This window comes from Oncorhynchus mykiss, chromosome 10 (genome assembly GCF_057628025.1).
Source record: "Oncorhynchus mykiss isolate SJ-2025 chromosome 10, ASM5762802v1, whole genome shotgun sequence".
In the NCBI taxonomy this organism is placed as follows: Eukaryota; Metazoa; Chordata; class Actinopteri; order Salmoniformes; family Salmonidae; genus Oncorhynchus; species Oncorhynchus mykiss.
Genome location: NC_143031.1, coordinates 13916961 through 13935090, shown reverse-complemented (window position 1 = coordinate 13935090; position 18130 = coordinate 13916961). Strand labels below are relative to the sequence as shown.

The 18130-nt window shown below is 46.0% G+C and overlaps 1 protein-coding gene across 6 annotated transcripts in view; it reads left to right on the top strand.

Moving 5' to 3' along the window:
* The window catches only part of LOC110533367 (dihydropyrimidinase-related protein 3), a 42809-nt gene that overhangs the window by 7470 nt on the left and 17209 nt on the right, over positions 1-18130 (top strand). For all 6 annotated transcript variants that reach the window (XR_016483573.1, XR_005053588.2, XM_036989718.2 and 3 more), the window contains exons 2-7: positions 8213-8301; positions 9363-9547; positions 11326-11490; positions 13470-13531; positions 14312-14392; positions 15069-15137. Coding sequence is in view for 4 of the 6 variants with exons in the window: in XM_036989718.2 (XP_036845613.2) it covers positions 8213-8301; positions 9363-9547; positions 11326-11490; positions 13470-13531; positions 14312-14392; positions 15069-15137 (651 nt within the window). In the remaining 2 variants the exon portion in view is untranslated. The remainder of the gene's footprint in view (positions 1-8212; positions 8302-9362; positions 9548-11325; positions 11491-13469; positions 13532-14311; positions 14393-15068; positions 15138-18130) is intronic.

Sequence of the window (18130 nt, the reverse complement as noted above, 5' to 3'; positions counted from 1 at the left end):
CGGGTGGAGGGTGGGACACAATGCAGACAGCCCGGTTAGCCACTGTGCGGGAGCACTGGTTGGTCGGCCCAGTTGAGGTGGTATGTACATGAATGTATAGTTAAAGTGACTATGCATATATGATAAACAGAGAGTAGCAGCAGTGTAAATGGAGGGGTTGGGGTGGGGGGGCACACAATTCAAATAGCTTGGGTGTAATGGTCCTGTGTGTAGCTGGTGTACAGAGTCAGGCGCAGGACAGCAGATATGAGTAATCAATGTACTTTACTCAAAAATACAAAAATACATAATACAAGGCAACATAGCGAACCCACAAAAAAACGGACCGAAGTACGATGAACAATCACTCACAAACAACACATGGGGAACAGAGGGTTAAAAGTAATTGGTTGAGTGAAGCCAGGTGTGTAAGACAAAGACAGAACAAATGGAAAATGAAAGGTGGATGGGCGGTGGCTAGAAGGCCGGTGACGTCGACCGCCGAACGCCGCCCGAACAAGGAGAGGGACCGACTTCGGCGGAAATCGTGACACCGGGTAGCCATTTGATTATCTGTTTAGGAGTCTTATGGCTCGTGGTAAAAACTGTTGAGAAGCCTTTTTGTCCTAGACTTGGCACTCCGGTACCGCTCATGAACCATGTTCTACATGTTCTATCTACTAAAACTCATGAACCATATGTTCTATCAACTAAAACTCATGAACCATATGTTCTATCTACTAAAACTCATACACCATATGTTCTATCTACTAAAACTCATGAACCATATGTTCTATCTACTAAAACTCATGAACCATATGTTCTATCTACTAAAACTCATACACCATATGTTCTATCTACTAAAACTCATGGACAATATGGACACAGATATACCAAAATAACAATACCATAATGTAGTATACAGTGTATTCGGAAAGAATTCAGACCCCTTCACTTTTTCCACATTTTGTTACATTACATCCTTATTTTAAAATCGATTCAACTGTATTTGTATTCATCAATCTACACACAATACCCCATAATGAAAAAGCAAAAACAGGTTTTTAGATTTTTTTTGCAAATTTCAAAGAAAAAAACCTGAAATATGACTTTTACATACATACTCAGACCCTTTACTCAGTACTTTGTTGAAGCACCTTTGGCAGTGATTACAGCCTTGACTCTTCTTGGGTATGACGCTACAAGCTTGGCACACCGTTATTTTGGGAGTTTCTCCCGTTCTTCTCTGCAGATCCTCTCAAGCTCTGCCAGGGTGGATGGGGAGCATCGCTACACAGCTATTTTCAGGTCTCTCCAGAGATGTTTGATCGGGTTCAAGTCCGGGCTCTGGCTGGGCCACTGAAGGACATTTAGAGACTTGTCCCAAGGCCACTACTGCATTGTTTTGGCTGTGTTCTTAGGGTCGTTGGTTGACCTGTTATAAGGTGAACCTTTGCCCCATTCTGAGTTCCTGATGGCTCTGGAGCAGGTTTTCATTAAGGATCTCGCTGTACTTTGCTCCGTTCATCTTTCCCCTCGATCCTGACTAGTCTCCCAGTCCCTGCCGCTGAAAAACATCCCCACAGCATGATGCTGCCACCACAATGCTTTATCATAGGGATGGTATTGGCCAGGAGATGAGCGGTGCCTGGTTTCTTCCAGACATGATGTTTGGCATTCAGGCCAAAGAGTTCAGTCTTGATTTCATCAGATCAGAGAATCTTGTTTCTCATTCTCAGTCTGAGAGTCCTTAAGGTGCCTTTTGGCAAACTCCAACCGGGCTGTCATGTGCCTTTTACTGAGAAGTGGCTTCCATCTGGCCACTCTAGTATATAGTCCCAATTGGTGGAGTGCTGCAGAGATGGTTATCCTTCTGGAAGGTTCTCCCATCTCCACAGAGGAACTCTGGAGCTCTGTCAGAGTGATCACTGGGTTCTTGGTCACATCCCCGACGAAGGCCTGATTGCTCAGTTTTGCCTGGCGGCCAGCTCTAGGAAGAGTCTTGGTGGTTCCAAACTTCTTCCATTTAATAATGATGGCGGCCCCTGTGTTCCTGGGGACCTTCAATGCTGCATCATTTTTTGGTACCCTTCCCAAGATCTGGGCCTCGACACAATCCTTTCTCGGAGCTCTACAGACAATTCCTTCGACCTCATGCCTTGGTTTTTGCTCTGACATGCACTGTCAACTGTGGGACCTTATATAGACAGGTGTGTGCCTTTCCAAATCATGTCCAGTCAATTGAATTTACCACAGGTAGACCAATCAAGTTGTAGAAACATCTCAAGGATGATCAATGGAAACAGCATGCACCTGAGCTCAATTTCAAATCTCATGGTGAAGGGTCTGAATACTTATGTAAATAAGCAATTTCTGTTTTAAATTTTGTATACATTTGAAAACATTTCTAAAAACCAGTTTTTGCTCCTTCGTTATGGGGTGTTGTGTGTAGATTTATGATGAAAAACCATTTTAGAATAAGCCTGTAACGTAACAAAATGTGGAAATAGGGAAGGGGTCTGAATACTTCATAAACGCACTGTATGAATCCATTTAAGAAAAAGTTATTATAAATTACCAAAGTTAGGATAGATTGACAAATATTTTCTGTTAATTACCAAAATTACTGAAGATTCCGATAACTGGTAAATTACTGGTAGCTTTGCAAACCTAGACAGGACTGCGGCTTGAGGGAAGACAGTGATAGATTGTGGCGGGTGTTCAGGCACACACACTGCAGGAAGCATGTCTTTACTGCAGCAGAGTATAGCCCAGGGACCTGGGCTTCGACCATATAGGGATCATTTTAGGAAGATAATAAACTTCCCCATGCTCTTAGGGCTGGTGTTAAGTACGCTCTTCCCTTAGGTAGCCACACTCAAATTGAGAACATTCTTATGCAATACCATCTGCGGACATACTATCAATTTGAAACCTATTCAGATACCAAACCAGATATCCCCTGAAGGTAGTGGAAGGGTATGGATTAGGGGACTGTGTAGTGTGTAGATATTCAGATACCAAACCAGATATCCCCTGAAGGTAGTGGAAGGGTATGGATTAGGGGACTGTGTAGTGTGTAGATATTCAGATACCAAACCAGATATCCCCTGAAGGTAGTGGAAGGGTATGGATTAGGGGACTGTGTAGTGTGTAGATATTCAGATACCAAACCAGATATCCCCTGAAGGTAGTGGAAGGGTATGGATTAGGGGACTGTGTAGTGTGTAGATATTCAGATACCAAACCAGATATCCCCTGAAGGTAGTGGAAGGGTATGGATTAGGGGACTGTGTAGTGTGTAGATATTCAGATACCAAACCAGATATCCCATGAAGGTAGTGGATGGGTATGGATTAGGGGACTGTGTAGTGTGTAGATATTCAGATACCAAACCAGATATCCCCTGAAGGTAGTGGATGGGTATGGATTAGGGGACTGTGTAGTGTGTAGATATTCAGATACCAAACCAGATATCCCATGAAGGTAGTGGATGGGTATGGATTAGGGGACTGTGTAGTGTGTAGATATTCAGATACCAAACCAGATATCCCCTGAAGGTAGTGGAAGGGTATGGATTAGGGGACTGTGTAGTGTGTAGATATTCAGATACCAAACCAGATATCCCCTGAAGGTAGTGGAAGGGTATGGATTAGGGGACTGTGTAGTGTGTAGATATTCAGATACCAAACCAGATATCCCCTGAAGGTAGTGGATGGGTATGGATTAGGGGACTGTGTAGTGTGTAGATATTCAGATACCAAACCAGATATCCCCTGAAGGTAGTGGAAGGGTATGGATTAGGGGACTGTGTAGTGTGTAGATATTCAGATACCAAACCAGATATCCCCTGAAGGTAGTGGAAGGGTATGGATTAGGGGACTGTGTAGTGTGTAGATATTCAGATACCAAACCAGATATCCCCTGAAGGTAGTGGAAGGGTATGGATTAGGGGACTGTGTAGTGTGTAGATATTCAGATACCAAACCAGATATCCCCTGAAGGTAGTGGAAGGGTATGGATTAGGGGACTGTGTAGTGTGTAGATATTCAGATACCAAACCAGATATCCCCTGAAGGTAGTGGAAGGGTATGGATTAGGGGACTGTGTAGTGTGTAGATATTCAGATACCAAACCAGATATCCCCTGAAGGTAGTGGAAGGGTATGGATTAGGGGACTGTGTAGTGTGTAGATATTCAGATACCAAACCAGATATCCCCTGAAGGTAGTGGAAGGGTATGGATTAGGGGACTGTGTAGTGTGTAGATATTCAGATACCAAACCAGATATCCCCTGAAGGTAGTGGAAGGGTATGGATTAGGGGACTGTGTAGTGTGTAGATATTCAGATACCAAACCAGATATCCCCTGAAGGTAGTGGATGGGTATGGATTAGGGGACTGTGTAGTGTGTAGATATTCAGATACCAAACCAGATATCCCCTGAAGGTAGTGTAAGGGTATGGATTAGGGGACTGTGTAGTGTGTAGATATTCAGATACCAAACCAGATATCCCCTGAAGGTAGTGGATGGGTATGGATTAGGGGACTGTGTAGTGTGTAGATATTCAGATACCAAACCAGATATCCCCTGAAGGTAGTGGAAGGGTATGGATTAGGGGACTGTGTAGTGTGTAGATATTCAGATACCAAACCAGATATCCCCTGAAGGTAGTGGAAGGGTATGGATTAGGGGACTGTGTAGTGTGTAGATATTCAGATGCCAAACCAGATATCCCCTGAAGGTAGTGGAAGGGTATGGATTAGGGGACTGTGTAGTGTGTAGATATTCAAATACCAAACCAGATATCCCCTGAAGGTAGTGGAAGGGTATGGATTAGGGGACTGTGTAGTGTGTAGATATTCAGATACCAAACCAGATATCCCCTGAAGGTAGTGGAAGGGTATGGATTAGGGGACTGTGTAGTGTGTAGATATTCAGATACCAAACCAGATATCCCCTGAAGGTAGTGGAAGGGTATGGATTAGGGGACTGTGTAGTGTGTAGATATTCAGATGCCAAACCAGATATCCCCTGAAGGTAGTGGAAGGGTATGGATTAGGGGACTGTGTAGTGTGTAGATATTCAGATACCAAACCAGATATCCCCTGAAGGTAGTGGAAGGGTATGGATTAGGGGACTGTGTAGTGTGTAGATATTCAGATACCAAACCAGATATCCCCTGAAGGTAGTGGAAGGGTATGGATTAGGGGACTGTGTAGTGTGTAGATATTCAGATACCAAACCAGATATCCCCTGAAGGTAGTGGAAGGGTATGGATTAGGGGACTGTGTATTGTGTAGATGATAGAGGCCATTCTGTAAGTCAACATGTACAGTATGTGCTCTCTCTCCTTCTCTCTCTTTTTCTCTCTCTCTCAATTCAATTCAAGGGGCTTTATTGGCATGGCAAACATTTGTTAACATTGCCAAAGCAAGTGAAGTAGATAATATACAAAAGTGAAATAAACAATAAAAATGTATAGTAAACATTACACTCACTGAAGTTCCAAAAGAATAAAGACATTACAAATGTCAGATTATGTATATATACAATGTTGTAACGATGTACAAATGTTTAAAGTACAAAAGGGAAAATAAATAAGCATAAGTATGGATTGTATTTACAATGGTGTTTGTTCTTCACTGGTTGACCTTTTCTTGTGGCAACAGGTCACACTCTCTCTTTCTCTCTCTCTCTCTCTTGCGCTCTCTCTCTCTTGTGCTCTCTTTCTCTCTCTCTCTCTTGCACTCTGTCTCTCTCTCTCTCTCACCGTCTTCTCTCTCTCTCTTGCGCTCTCTCTTTCTCTCTCTCTCTTGCGCTCTCTCTCTCACGCTCTCTCTCTGTGCTTTACACAGTGCTGCTCCAGGCAGGGTGGGGTCGCCTGCATGGCTCAGAAGAGAAGACTGTTTGGGTCTCTCTCTGTTTCTCTGCTTAATCAGCATCAGAACCCACCCCCCCTCCATCCATCCATCACACACCCACCCTCCCTCCCACCCACTCCCTCCCTCCCTCCATCCATTTCACACACCAACCCTCTCTCCCTCCCACCCCCCCTCCATCCATCCCTCCATCCATTGCACACACCCACCCTCCCTCCCTCCCACCCACCCCCATCCATCCCTCCCTCCCCACACTGCCTGGAAGACTAGCCAGTGTTTGTTGTGTGAGCAGATGCCAGGGATGCATCGCTAAGGCTACGTATATACTTCATTTAAACCAGTAGAGAGGGGTGGGGTTTGTACTGACAAAAGCGCCAGCCGGGCTCCACAGCCAAGACAGTAAATCACTAATCACACCACACCATGTGCTGACGAGAAACTACGGAACGCTCCCATTCTGTTTACCTTACAGGGCAGTGAACTGAACCTAGGCATTTTACACAGTGTGATAATGGGTACCTACCATTGTAACGCTAGTCGGAAGAAGTGGACCAAGGTGCAGCGTGGTACAAGTTCATGATACTTTATTTAATCTGAACACCAAACAAAACAACAAAAGACCAACAAATGTCACATTCTGAAGGCTACACAGAGCTAACAAAAACCAACATCCCACAACCTAAGGTGGCAAAACCTTCTGCCTAAATATGATTCCCAATCAGAGACAACGATAGACTAGATGGTTCCGCCCGGCAAATGCAGGGCGCTAGCACAGGACGCACTGGGCTGTGCTGGCGCACCGGAGACACAGTGCGCAGAACCGGCGCAGGATATCCTGGGCTGTAGAGACACATTGGAGGCCAGGAGTGCTGAGCCGGCACCATCCGTCCTGGCTGGATGCCCACTCTAGCCCGGCCGATGCAGGGCTGTGAACGAGCACTGGAGACACCGTGCACTCCACCGCATAACACGATGCCTGACCAGTACCACGCTCCCCACGGTAAGCACGGGGAGTTGGCTCAGGTCTATAACCAATCTCCCCGTGTGCCCCACCCCAAAAAATTGGGGGGCTGCCTCTCGTGCTTGCTTCGTTGCCGTGACTCCTGGTATCGTTGTCGTTCCTCCCTCACTACTTCCGCCTGTTTCCATGGCAGGGTCTTGTCCCCTGCCATAACCTGCTCCCATGTCCAAGATGTCCTCCACTCTCTCTTCTCCCGGGCCCAGGATCCCTGCTCTTCCTGGCCACGCTGCTTGGTCCTTTGGTGGTGGGATGTTCTGTAACGCTCGTCGGAAGAAGTGGGCCAATGTGCAGCGTGGTACAAGTTCATGATACTTTATTTAATCTGAACTCCAAACAAAACAACAAAAGAACGTCACATTCTGAAGGCTACACAGAGCTAACAAAACCAACATCCCACAACCTAAGGTGGCAAAACCTGCTGCCTAAGTATGATTCCCAATCAGAGACAACGATAGACAGCTGTCCCTGATTGAGAACCATACCCAGCCAAAACATAGAAACACAAAACATAAAAATATAGAACATAGAATGCCCACCCAAATCACACCCTGACCAAACCAAATAGAGACATAAAAAGGCTCTCTAAGGTCAGGGCGTGACAACCATACATATATTATTCATACAGTAAAAGGTAAAAGAGCCATTTGCCTTTGGTTGAGCTCACTCCATGTCCTGGTTTTGTTGTAGAATCTAGTGGTCTGACCGGTCCAGAGAAGAGGCCCTGCCCAGGCAATGTACTGGGACACTAAAGTCAAAGTTCCAGCACCCCCCCTCCCCTCTTTCTCCATTCCCTGTTGCTCAGTGTTATGCCCTGTACTCTGTGAGGCGTGTCCTTAACAGGCATGCCAGCCTGCCGCTCCAGCCTCTCTGAGTGCTCCTAGCAAAGCATTACCATAGAAACGTCTTGCTAGTGGCCAAGTGGCTGTCGCTGGCGCAGCAGCTGAGTCGCTAGACGACAACGCCCTGTTTAGAGGCTACGTTATCTAGTCAATCTAGTCCAAGCTCATCTATGTGACTGCTAGGACCATCTATATACCCAGCTGTGTGTACAATGTAGGTTACTGTGTACAGTAGTTACTGTGTAATCTGTGTGAGTGGCTATTCTCATTGGCCCTCTCTTGCGTAGATGGGACAGCCAGACATTCCAAACAAATGGCTCTTGCAAGAACAAGAACACAAGAACACATCTTGAAAAAAAAGAAGCACAAAACAGAGTGTCCCCCAGAATAGCCGGAATACTGATGAGATTGCTTTGGACTTCGTAACATTCTCTCCCTCCCATCCCCACCCCTCTCTTTTTCCCTCTCGTTCTTTTGATCTCTCTCTCCAGAGCGACAGGCTTCTGGTCAAAGGCGGGAGGATCGTTAATGATGACCAGTCCTTTTATGCCGACATTTACATGGAGGATGGCGTCATTAAGTAAGAGAATGTTTGACCACCATGTCCTCCCATGCATTGATGTTGACGTTGACGTTTTGATCATTTAGCAGACACTCTTATCCAGATCAACTTAGTCAGTGCATTCAACTAAGGTAGGCAAGACAACCACATATCACAGTAATTTCAAGTGCCAGACAGATCAAGACAGATCCAGTCAGTTCCAGTCAGATTCAGACAGATCCAGACAGATCCAGTCGGATCCAGTCAGAGCCAGACAGATCCAGACAGATCCAGTCAGAGCCAGCTAGATCCAGTCAGCCAGTCAGATCCAGACAGATCCAGTCAGATCCAGTCAGTTCCAGACAGATCCAGTCAGATCCAGTCAGTTCCAGACAGATCCAGTCAGATCCACAAAGATCCAAACAGATCAAGTCAGATCTAGTCAGATTCAGATAGATTGTGTCAGATCCATTCAGATCCAGACAGATCCAGTCAGATCCAGTCAGAGTCTACTCCAGTCCACAGTAGTGTATAGTGTGCAGGGCCAGACAAGAGGCAAAGTGGGTGCATTCCTGCCTGCTCTTGGAAGGTCACTCTTTTTTTCCCCAATTCCTGTTCCCACTCGATCAGCCTATTAGGCTCTTTGTCCTGTGTGCTCCCATAGAGGAGCTCTGATAGGAAAAGCACCCGCAGGAAGGTTAGAGCTGCATACCAATTACACAGGCCAGGCTAGCCTAGCATCGACCACGCTGCGGCTGGCACAGGAGTACAGACGCTGTCATTTTCCCTGTCTGTCTGTCTGTCTGTCTGTCTGTCGGTCTGCAACCCTCCAAGCTGCTATTTGACATGCTCTGATGACTTTCATCTAATGTGGAAGGATTGATAGTTTCCAAATGATGCTGGGTTACCGCTAAATTTCAGTTTGATTAACTTTACTGTACACCAGTCAGCCATGAGCAAAACTACATTTCTAATGATATGATAATGTATTCATTTTGGTTTATTCATCAGCTATTTAGCTATTCATAGCATGAATTTACAGCATTGTGTCAAGTCCATGATACCCCCTGACATGGCTCTTCTCCCGCCTAAACCTCCAGGCAGATTGGAGACAACCTGATTGTCCCAGGTGGGATCAAGACCATTGAGGCCAACGGCAAGATGGTGATCCCCGGGGGCATTGACAACCACACCCACTTCCAGATGCCCTACCGGGGGACCACCACCGTGGACGACTTCTCCCAGGGCACCAAGGCTGCCCTGGCTGGGGGAACCACCATGATCGGTGAGAGAAGAGAGCAGAGCCCTGGAGAGGCCTGTAGCCCATGTCTCTCACTAGGGGGCGGTGGGTGGGGGGGTCTGAAGGTATCACAATAACAGACAGCAGGTGCCCCGTAGGAATGGTTGTTACAGTTAACTACCCACATGACATAGAAAGACTGCCATATCAATTGCATCCATAATCATTAGGGCAATTTAAAATTTTAGTAGAGTAAGTCGTAGTCTGAATCGTACTGCTTTACTGTATTATCTGATCTCAGTTGAAAATGAGCTAAACAAGATTATAATCCACACTACTTGGCTGTGGCGGTGTGAGATTGTAGACAAAATACAGAATAGATTGTGGGCAGGCAGCCATGTGGCGGCTTTATCCATTGAGGATGAAAGAAAGACAAAAAGAAAGTCAGAGCACTAGAGAGAGAGAGAGAGAGAGGAGGAGGAGAGGGGCTCTGGCTACAATGCAGAATGTTCCTAAATGGGCCAATGTGAGCAGCAGTCAAGGGGACCACACAAAGGGCCGCTAGGAGGGTGGGAGAACGAGGATCGGCAAGGGGAGCCTACACTGGGAAGCACAAGTCCCGTAGAAATAGGCGAGCAGTGTGTGATAGAGGTCTTCACGGGTCCAAAAGTTCCTGTTTTGAAATGGACCTGTGGCTGTTCCACCTGGACCCAATATCATTAATTAATTGATTAATATAGAGAACGGTTGCGAATCGATCCGAAGACAACTAGACCCATTCCGTATAGACCTGTTCAGATCCAGACCCAGTAAGATTCGATCCGAGTGAGGGAAGCAGCAGAAAAGTCATTTCTAAGATACTTTATTAACCGGAGCTGATAAAGATGTACTGTGAGCGAGTCGAGTGACATGGGAGCATGGCGGAGGGAGTGACATGGGGAGCATGGAGGAGACAGGGAGAGACGAGAGACAGCAACCAACCAACCAAGCTGACTTGCGCTATGGTAGACTAATAGCTGCCATAGCTAGATTATTTATCATTAAAAATTATTATGTAATACCTGTCTTGACTGCATCAAACCAGGAGAAGCTAGTTAAGTTAGCTAACGTTAGCTAGTTGGGCTAACTAAGATCATATAATCACCACAGACATACAGTAAACCAGCACGATTCAGCCTAAGACTTGTTGGAGCTAGAAACACAAGCATTTCGCTACACCCGCAATAACGTCTGCAAATGCAATAACGTCTGCAAACGTCTGCAATAACATCCTGCCCGTCTTTGACACCGAGTTACAAGCCATACAGCCTCGGTCAGAGAGTCAACCCTAGTAAACAACAGAGCTTTTCTTGGCTGCTGTTGACTCGAGATTGCATTAACATGCACAGAGGGATTTAAGGAGATTGGGCGGCCTTTAATTGGATCGGGAAGTGGTCAGCTGGTCAGAGCAGCAGGCGGACCTATTACATCAGAGACTAGGACTACTATAGACATCAGAGGAGGTGGGGGTTCTCTTTATCTCTTATCAGTTTGAGTTTGTTTTCGATTAGCCGAACAGTGACATGAACTGGGAGTTCCATGTAACCCAAACATACACTCAGACATACAGACATTTCCAATGATAGGTGACATTGTATTGAAAACCACTGGCAAAGGACACAGAGACACAGGCATTGTGGGTTAAATAAAACAGTAACATCCTCCCTCTCTCTCTCTCTCTCCCTCTCTCTCTCTCCCTCTCTTCCTAATCCCTTTCTCTCTATGTCCACCCCCTCCCCTCCATTCCCTACCTCTCTCCCTCCCCCCTGCCTCCCTCCCTGTAGTGGATCATGTGATCCCGGAGCCAGGCAGCAGTCTGATCGAGGCCTTTGAGCAGTGGAGGAGCTGGGCCGATGAGAAGACCTGCTGTGACTACTCCCTCCATGTGGACATCACCCACTGGAGCGACAGTGTCAAGCAGGAGGTGGACACACTGCTCAAGGAAAAAGGTAACTGCCAACTTCACAGCAGCAAGGGGAAGGTCTGACAGACATTAAATGGAAATTCAAATGGACTTGATTTCTATAGCACTTTTCCACATGCACAAATCACATATTATGTATATATTAACTCTGGGGAGTTTCCTGGCCATGGACACAAAATATTGATGTTTTGTTCCCCGAGCCACTTAGTTATCACTTTTGCCTTATGGCAAGGTGCTCCATCATGCTGGAAAATGCATTGTTTGTCACGAAACTGTTCCTGGATGGTTGGGAGAAGTTGCTCTCGGAGGATGTGTTGGTACCATTCTTTATTCATGGCTGTGTTCTTAGGCCAAATTGTGAGAGAGCCCACTCCCTTGGCTGAGAAGCAACCCCACACGTGAATGGTCTCAGGATGCTTTACTGTTGGCATGACACAGTAGCGCTCACCTTGTCTTCTCCGAACAAGCTTTTTTCGGATGCCCCAAACAATTGGAAAGGGGATTCATCAGAGAAAATGACTTTACCCCAGTCCTCAGCAGTCCAATCCCTATACCTTTTTCAGAATATCAGTCTGTCCCTGATGTTTTTCCTGGAGAGAAGCGGCTTCTTTGCTGCCCTTCTTGACACCAGACCATCCTCTAAAAGTTTTCGCCTCACTGTGCATGCAGATGCACTCACACCTGCCTGCTGCCATTCCCGAGCAAGCTCTGTACTGGTGGTGCCCCGATCCCGCAGCTGAATCAACTTTAGGAGACGGTCCTGGCGCTTGCTGGACTTTCTTGGGCGCCCTGAAGCTTTCTTCACAACAATTGAACGGCTCTCCTTGAAGTTCTTGATGATCTGATAAATGGTTGATTTAGGTGCAATCTTACTGGCAGCAATATCCTTGCTTGTGAAGCCATTTTTGTGCAAAGCAATGATGATGGCACGTGTTTCCTTGCAGGCAACCATGGTTGACAGAGGAAGAACAATAATTTCAAGCACCACCCTCCTTTTGAAGCTTCCAGTCTGTTATTCAAACTCAATCAGCATGACAGAGTGATCTCCAGCCTTGTCCTCGTCAACACTCACACCTGTGTTAACGAGAGAATCACTGACATGATGTCAGCTGGTCCTTTTGTGGCAGGGCTGAAATGCAGTGGAAATGTTTTTGGGGGGGAATCAGTTCATTTACATGGCAAAGAGGGACTTTGCATTAATTGCAATTCATCTGATCACTCTTCATAACATTCTGGAATATATGCAAATTGCCATCATACAAACTGAGGCAGCAGGCTTTGTGAAAATTAATATTTGTGTCCTTCTCAAAATGTTTGGCCACGACTGTAGACAGGCAGACAAACACAGGCAGACAGGCAGGTAGGCAGACAGACAGACACATACACAGACATACAGTCAGGCAGACAGACAGTGCCATTATACCTACTCCTCTGGCCAATTAAAGATGATGAGCAGGGTTACTGCTGGCAGCAGCTAGGAAACTCATTCAGCGGTGGTGTCTTCTTCTGCCTCCTTATCTCTGGCCCCTAATCTGTCTGTCCCCCAACCACAGCCACAGGCGTCCAGTATGCTCACAGGACCTGTGGCCCATACCTGGCCCTGGCCCAAACACCACTGACCACCACTGTCCATCTGCAGGAGGGTGTGGTGCCCTGGGGGACCCTCCATGGTTTCACGCCCAGTTAGATAGCTCAGACACTGGACAGAGTGGACAGGTCCCTTTGGCCACCCCAGCATAGCCACAGAATGTCCAGAGAGCAGAATACAGGCCTCCTGGGTAATGATAGTCAGGCCCTAAGTTCCAGTCACGTTCAATGAAGCCTGATGAGGGATCTTCTGTTTGGCTCAATTAATAAACTGGAATCATCACAGTATTCTTCTCTGTTTTTGGTTTCATTCATGTGCCACTTCTCTCTCTCTCTCCCCCCCTCTCTCTCTCTCTCTCTCTCTCTCTCTCTCTCTCTTTCTCTCTCTCTCTCTCTCTCTCTCTCTCTCTCTCTCAGGTGTGAACTCCTTCCAGGTCTACATGGCCTATAAGGACTTCTACCAGATGAGCAACAGTGAGGTACAGTGTGCTAGCTCGCCTACAGCAACACAGAATGTTGGTGAGCCCTACTCGGCTCTGCTTGGCCAGCATGTGAAACACAGTCCCGCCAAACTGTAATCAATGGAAAAAATGACCATGTCTGCAAATCATGTGGCCTATATGGAGGCACTGTGGTAATGCTAGACTCGTTTAAACTGGAGCAGCCCATGCAAGACTAATTTAGCCATGTTTTATAATAGCAGTGTGGTTTCCTATTTGTAGTTTGATGTGTGTGGACTGTGACCATTCACCTTACTGTGTTCTATTCATGTTTGTACTATGTTCTATTCATGTTATTACTATGTTCTAATCATGTTATTACTATGTTCTATTCATGTTATTACTATGTTCTATTCATGTTATTACTATGTTCTATTCATGTTATTACTATGTTCTATTCATGTTTTACTATGTTCTATTCATGTTATTACTATGTTCTATTCATGTTTTACTATGTTCTATTCATGTTATTACTATGTTCTATTCATGTTATTACTATGTTCTATTCATGTTTTACTATGTTCTATTCACGTTTTACTATGTTCTATTCATGTTTTACTATGTTCTATTCATGTTTGTACTATGTTCTATTCATGTTTGTACTATGTTCTATTCATGTTATTACTATGTTCTATTCATGTTATTACTATGTTCTATTCATGTTTCTACTATGTTCTAGTCGTGTTTCTACTATGTTCTAATCATGTTTGTTCTAATTTCTAATCATGTTTGTTCTAAGTTCTATTCATGTTTCTACAGCTGTATGAGATCTTTACCTTCCTGGGAGAGATGGGTGGCATTGTGCAGGTCCATGCTGAGAATGGAGAGATCATCGCCGAGGTAACTCACCTGTCACAACAACCACCCACCTCCTCCTCTCTCCTCCCTAGTTTAACCAGCCCCATACATTGTGCTGTTCCCCCAGACTAAACTGACCCCCATGTAGACTATGTCAGAAGGGAAGGGTGAGTGGTGGCTATTGCAGGAGTCACACTGACAGTAATGTGTGGATGCAGTTTATGTTAGTCTGTGTTATGACTGTAGAGTCCTGGGAGGGAGCTGGGTGGGCCTTAATAGCTGGTCTGGACTCCCTCAGAGACTTAGGGTGTCTGGGATCTGTCTGGCAGGACAGTAAAGAGGCTTCCTTGCTGTCTGGGCCCCAGCTTTTAACCCACAACATAGTATCATGTCCCAACGATACCCCAAAGCTGTCCAGGGTGAATATGAGGGTGAATGTGAGGGTGAATATGAGGGTGAATAGCACTAACTAAACCTCTATATCAGCCCTACAACAGTTAACCACTCATCACTCTCTCCCAGCCCGGGCATCTCTCAATGCAGTGTGTTATTGATGCAGGGCTCAATACTTTCTGTCATTCTTTTTGGGGTGCTGGTGTGTGTTTATGTGTGCGTTCGTGTTTGCGTGTGTTTATGTGTGCGTGTGTGTGTGTGTGTGTGTCTGTCAGAGTTGGGGGTGAATTAGTGTGAACATGGTCCCTTTGTCTGTCTGTCACAGGAGCAGGCACGCATGCTGGAGATGGGCATCACTGGACCAGAGGGACACGTGCTGAGCAGGCCAGAGGAGGTGAGGCTCTCTACATAATAAGGTTGTGTGTGTGTGTGTGTGTGTGTGTGTCTCTCTCTCTCTCTCTATCTCTCTCTCTCTCTCTCTCTCTCTCTCTCTCTCTCACTCTCTCTCTCTCTCTCTCTCTCTTTCTCTGTGGGTTTGTGTGTGTGTCTCTGTGTGTGTGTGTGTGTGTGTCTCAGCTGAATTTTGCAGTTGTGGTGCCCAGGACGGCCCCGGATGGGTTGCTCGGGATGCCCGGTTGGTGTGCTCGGGACGGCCCCGGGTGGAATGCTCGGGACGGCCCCGGATGGGTTGTCATAGCCATAAGTCATAGCCATAAGTCACAGCCATAAGTCACAGCCATAAGTCACAGCCATAAGTCATAGCCATAACCTTACCAAGAGTACACCACAGGATATTACAGTGGCGACGAGAAGTGTTGATGTGAACCCAGTGAGGTATAAATACTTTTTCTCAGTTTCACCAACTACCAACGTCTTGGCTAACCAGCTAGCCTAACATCATCTTGGCACTCATTGGACACATGTCTATCGATATAAAGGAGGATTTTGATGAGTGACTGGCACTCTGGATGACTAATGATATTGCAGAGGAAAGTCAGTCATTGGTAGCAGGGCCTATGGATTGTTGAAAAGCTTGGTAGGCCCTAAAATCAAATCAAACCAAATCAAATGTATTTATATAGCCCTTCGTACATCAGCTGATATCTCAAAGTGCTGTACAGAAACCCAGCCTAAAACCCCAAACAGCAAGCAATGCAGGTGTAGAAGCACGGTGGCTAGGAAAAACTCCCTAGAAAGGCCAAAACCTAGGAAGAAACCTAGAGAGGAACCAGGCTATGTGGGGTGGCCAGTCCTCTTCTGGCTGTGCCGGGTGGAGATTATAACAGAACATGGCCAAGATGTTCAAATGTTCATAAATGACCAGCATGGTTGAATAATAATAAGGCAGAACAGTTGAAACTGGAGCAGCAGCACAGTCAGGTGGACTGGGGACAGCAAGGAGTCATCATGTCAGGTATTCCTGGGGCATGGTCCTAGGGCTCAGGTCCTCCGAGAGAGAGAAAGAAAGAGAGAATTAGAGAGAGCATATGTGGGATGGCCAGTCCTCTTCTGGCTGTGCCGGGTGGAGATTATAACAGAACATGGCCAAGATGTTGAAATGTTAATAAATGACCAGCATGGTCGAATAATAATAAGGCAGAACAGTTTAAACTGGAGCAGCAGCACGGTCAGGTGGACTGGGGACAGCAAGGAGTCATCATGTCAGGTAGTCCTGGGGCATGGTCCTAGGGCTCAGGTCCTCCGAGAGAGAGAAAGAACGAGAGAAGGAGAGAATTAGAGAACGCACACTTAGATTCACACAGGACACCGAATAGGACAGGAGAAGTACTCCAGATATAACAAACTGACCCTAGCCCCCCGACACATAAACTACTGCAGCATAAATACTGGAGGCTGAGACAGGAGGGGTCAGGAGACACTGTGGCCCCATCCGAGGACACCCCAGGACAGGGCCAAACAGGAAGGATATAACAAACCGAGTGATAAAGACTGAGGTTAGGTTAGACTGATGATGAGGTTACCGAGGCACTGAGCACTCACTATAGGCCGCAGCCTTTGATCATAGCGGAAAGATTATGTTTACACCAACGTGATCAGAATGAGAGGGAAAGCATGGCTGTTTATGTCCCCCGTTTGCAAAAGTGGTAGGGAGAAATGGGCACCGAGCGAAAATGCTACTGTTGTGTAGAGAAACACAATTCTCAGGACTGTAGATACGAGTGCTCAGAACTAGGACTAGTAGCGCAAGTGTGCAGGAAAGCTAAAAATAGCAACGAAGCAAAGATAATCACAGAAAGCAATGAGACAGGAGACAATGCAGATGATGACATGGAACTGTTTTCAGTGTTCAGAGCGACTGACTCTACTCAAGGAATTGTTCTTGAAGTGAAACTGAAAAATACACCAGCTGAAATGCAAGTAGGCACAGGAACTACAGTCACCATCATCTCAGAGAGCATGTAGGCTTTAGAACACATCCCACTGGAGAAAACACAAATGCGATACCACTGCTCAGCAGACTCACAGTACCAGTGCAGTACACGATGCAATGCGTAAAGCTACCACTAGTGGTCGCCAAAGGCAATTAATGAGCAGTACCATGGAGAAACCGGTTAAAACACATCCGGTTAGACTGGGAGAGTATTTTCCAAGTGAATGGGAAAAAAAGCCACTGTTCCTCAACAAAGTGTTGGAGAACCACAATCAGGTTTTCAAAGAGGGTTTAAGCTTGATCTAGGAGTTCAAAACGGACATCAAGATGAAACCAGAGGCCAACCCAAAGTTTCACAAGCCACGCCCTGTTCCTTACTCCTTTACGAGAAAAGGTGTAAAAAGAGCTGAAAAGACTGGAGGGGGAGAACATAATCACCAAGTTACATCGTGGAGTACCTAGGCCACAGGAAAGAAAGTCTCAGCCATTTTGGAGGCTGCATGTCTTAACATTATCACATAACCCAGATATTTTCTAGCCCTGTTGAACTACTATGGCTGTTTCCTGGCAAACAAGTCTGCCGTACTGAAGCCCTTCTACGAGCTGCTACAAACAGTGGCAATGGAAAAAACAGAGCAAAGATGTCTACCACAAAAGTAAGCGGATGTTACTGGACAGTCAGTGTTTGGTGCACTACGACACCAAGAGACGCTTATTCTTGTGATGCCTCGTTGTAAGGGGTTGGAGCAGTGATTTCACATGTTTTTGAGAACGGGGACTAAAAGACCCATAGCATTTGCCTCCTGAACCCTCAGTTCTAGTGAGAAAAACTAGGAGCAGATAGAGAAATAAGGGTTGGCTCTGATCTTTGGAGTTAAGAAATTTGACAAGTATCTTTATGGTCGTAGATTTACTTTTTATTTCCAGATCACAAACCATTCCTGTCCATCTTCGGATCGAAGACAGCCTACTCTGTCAACCTCAAGAATGCCACC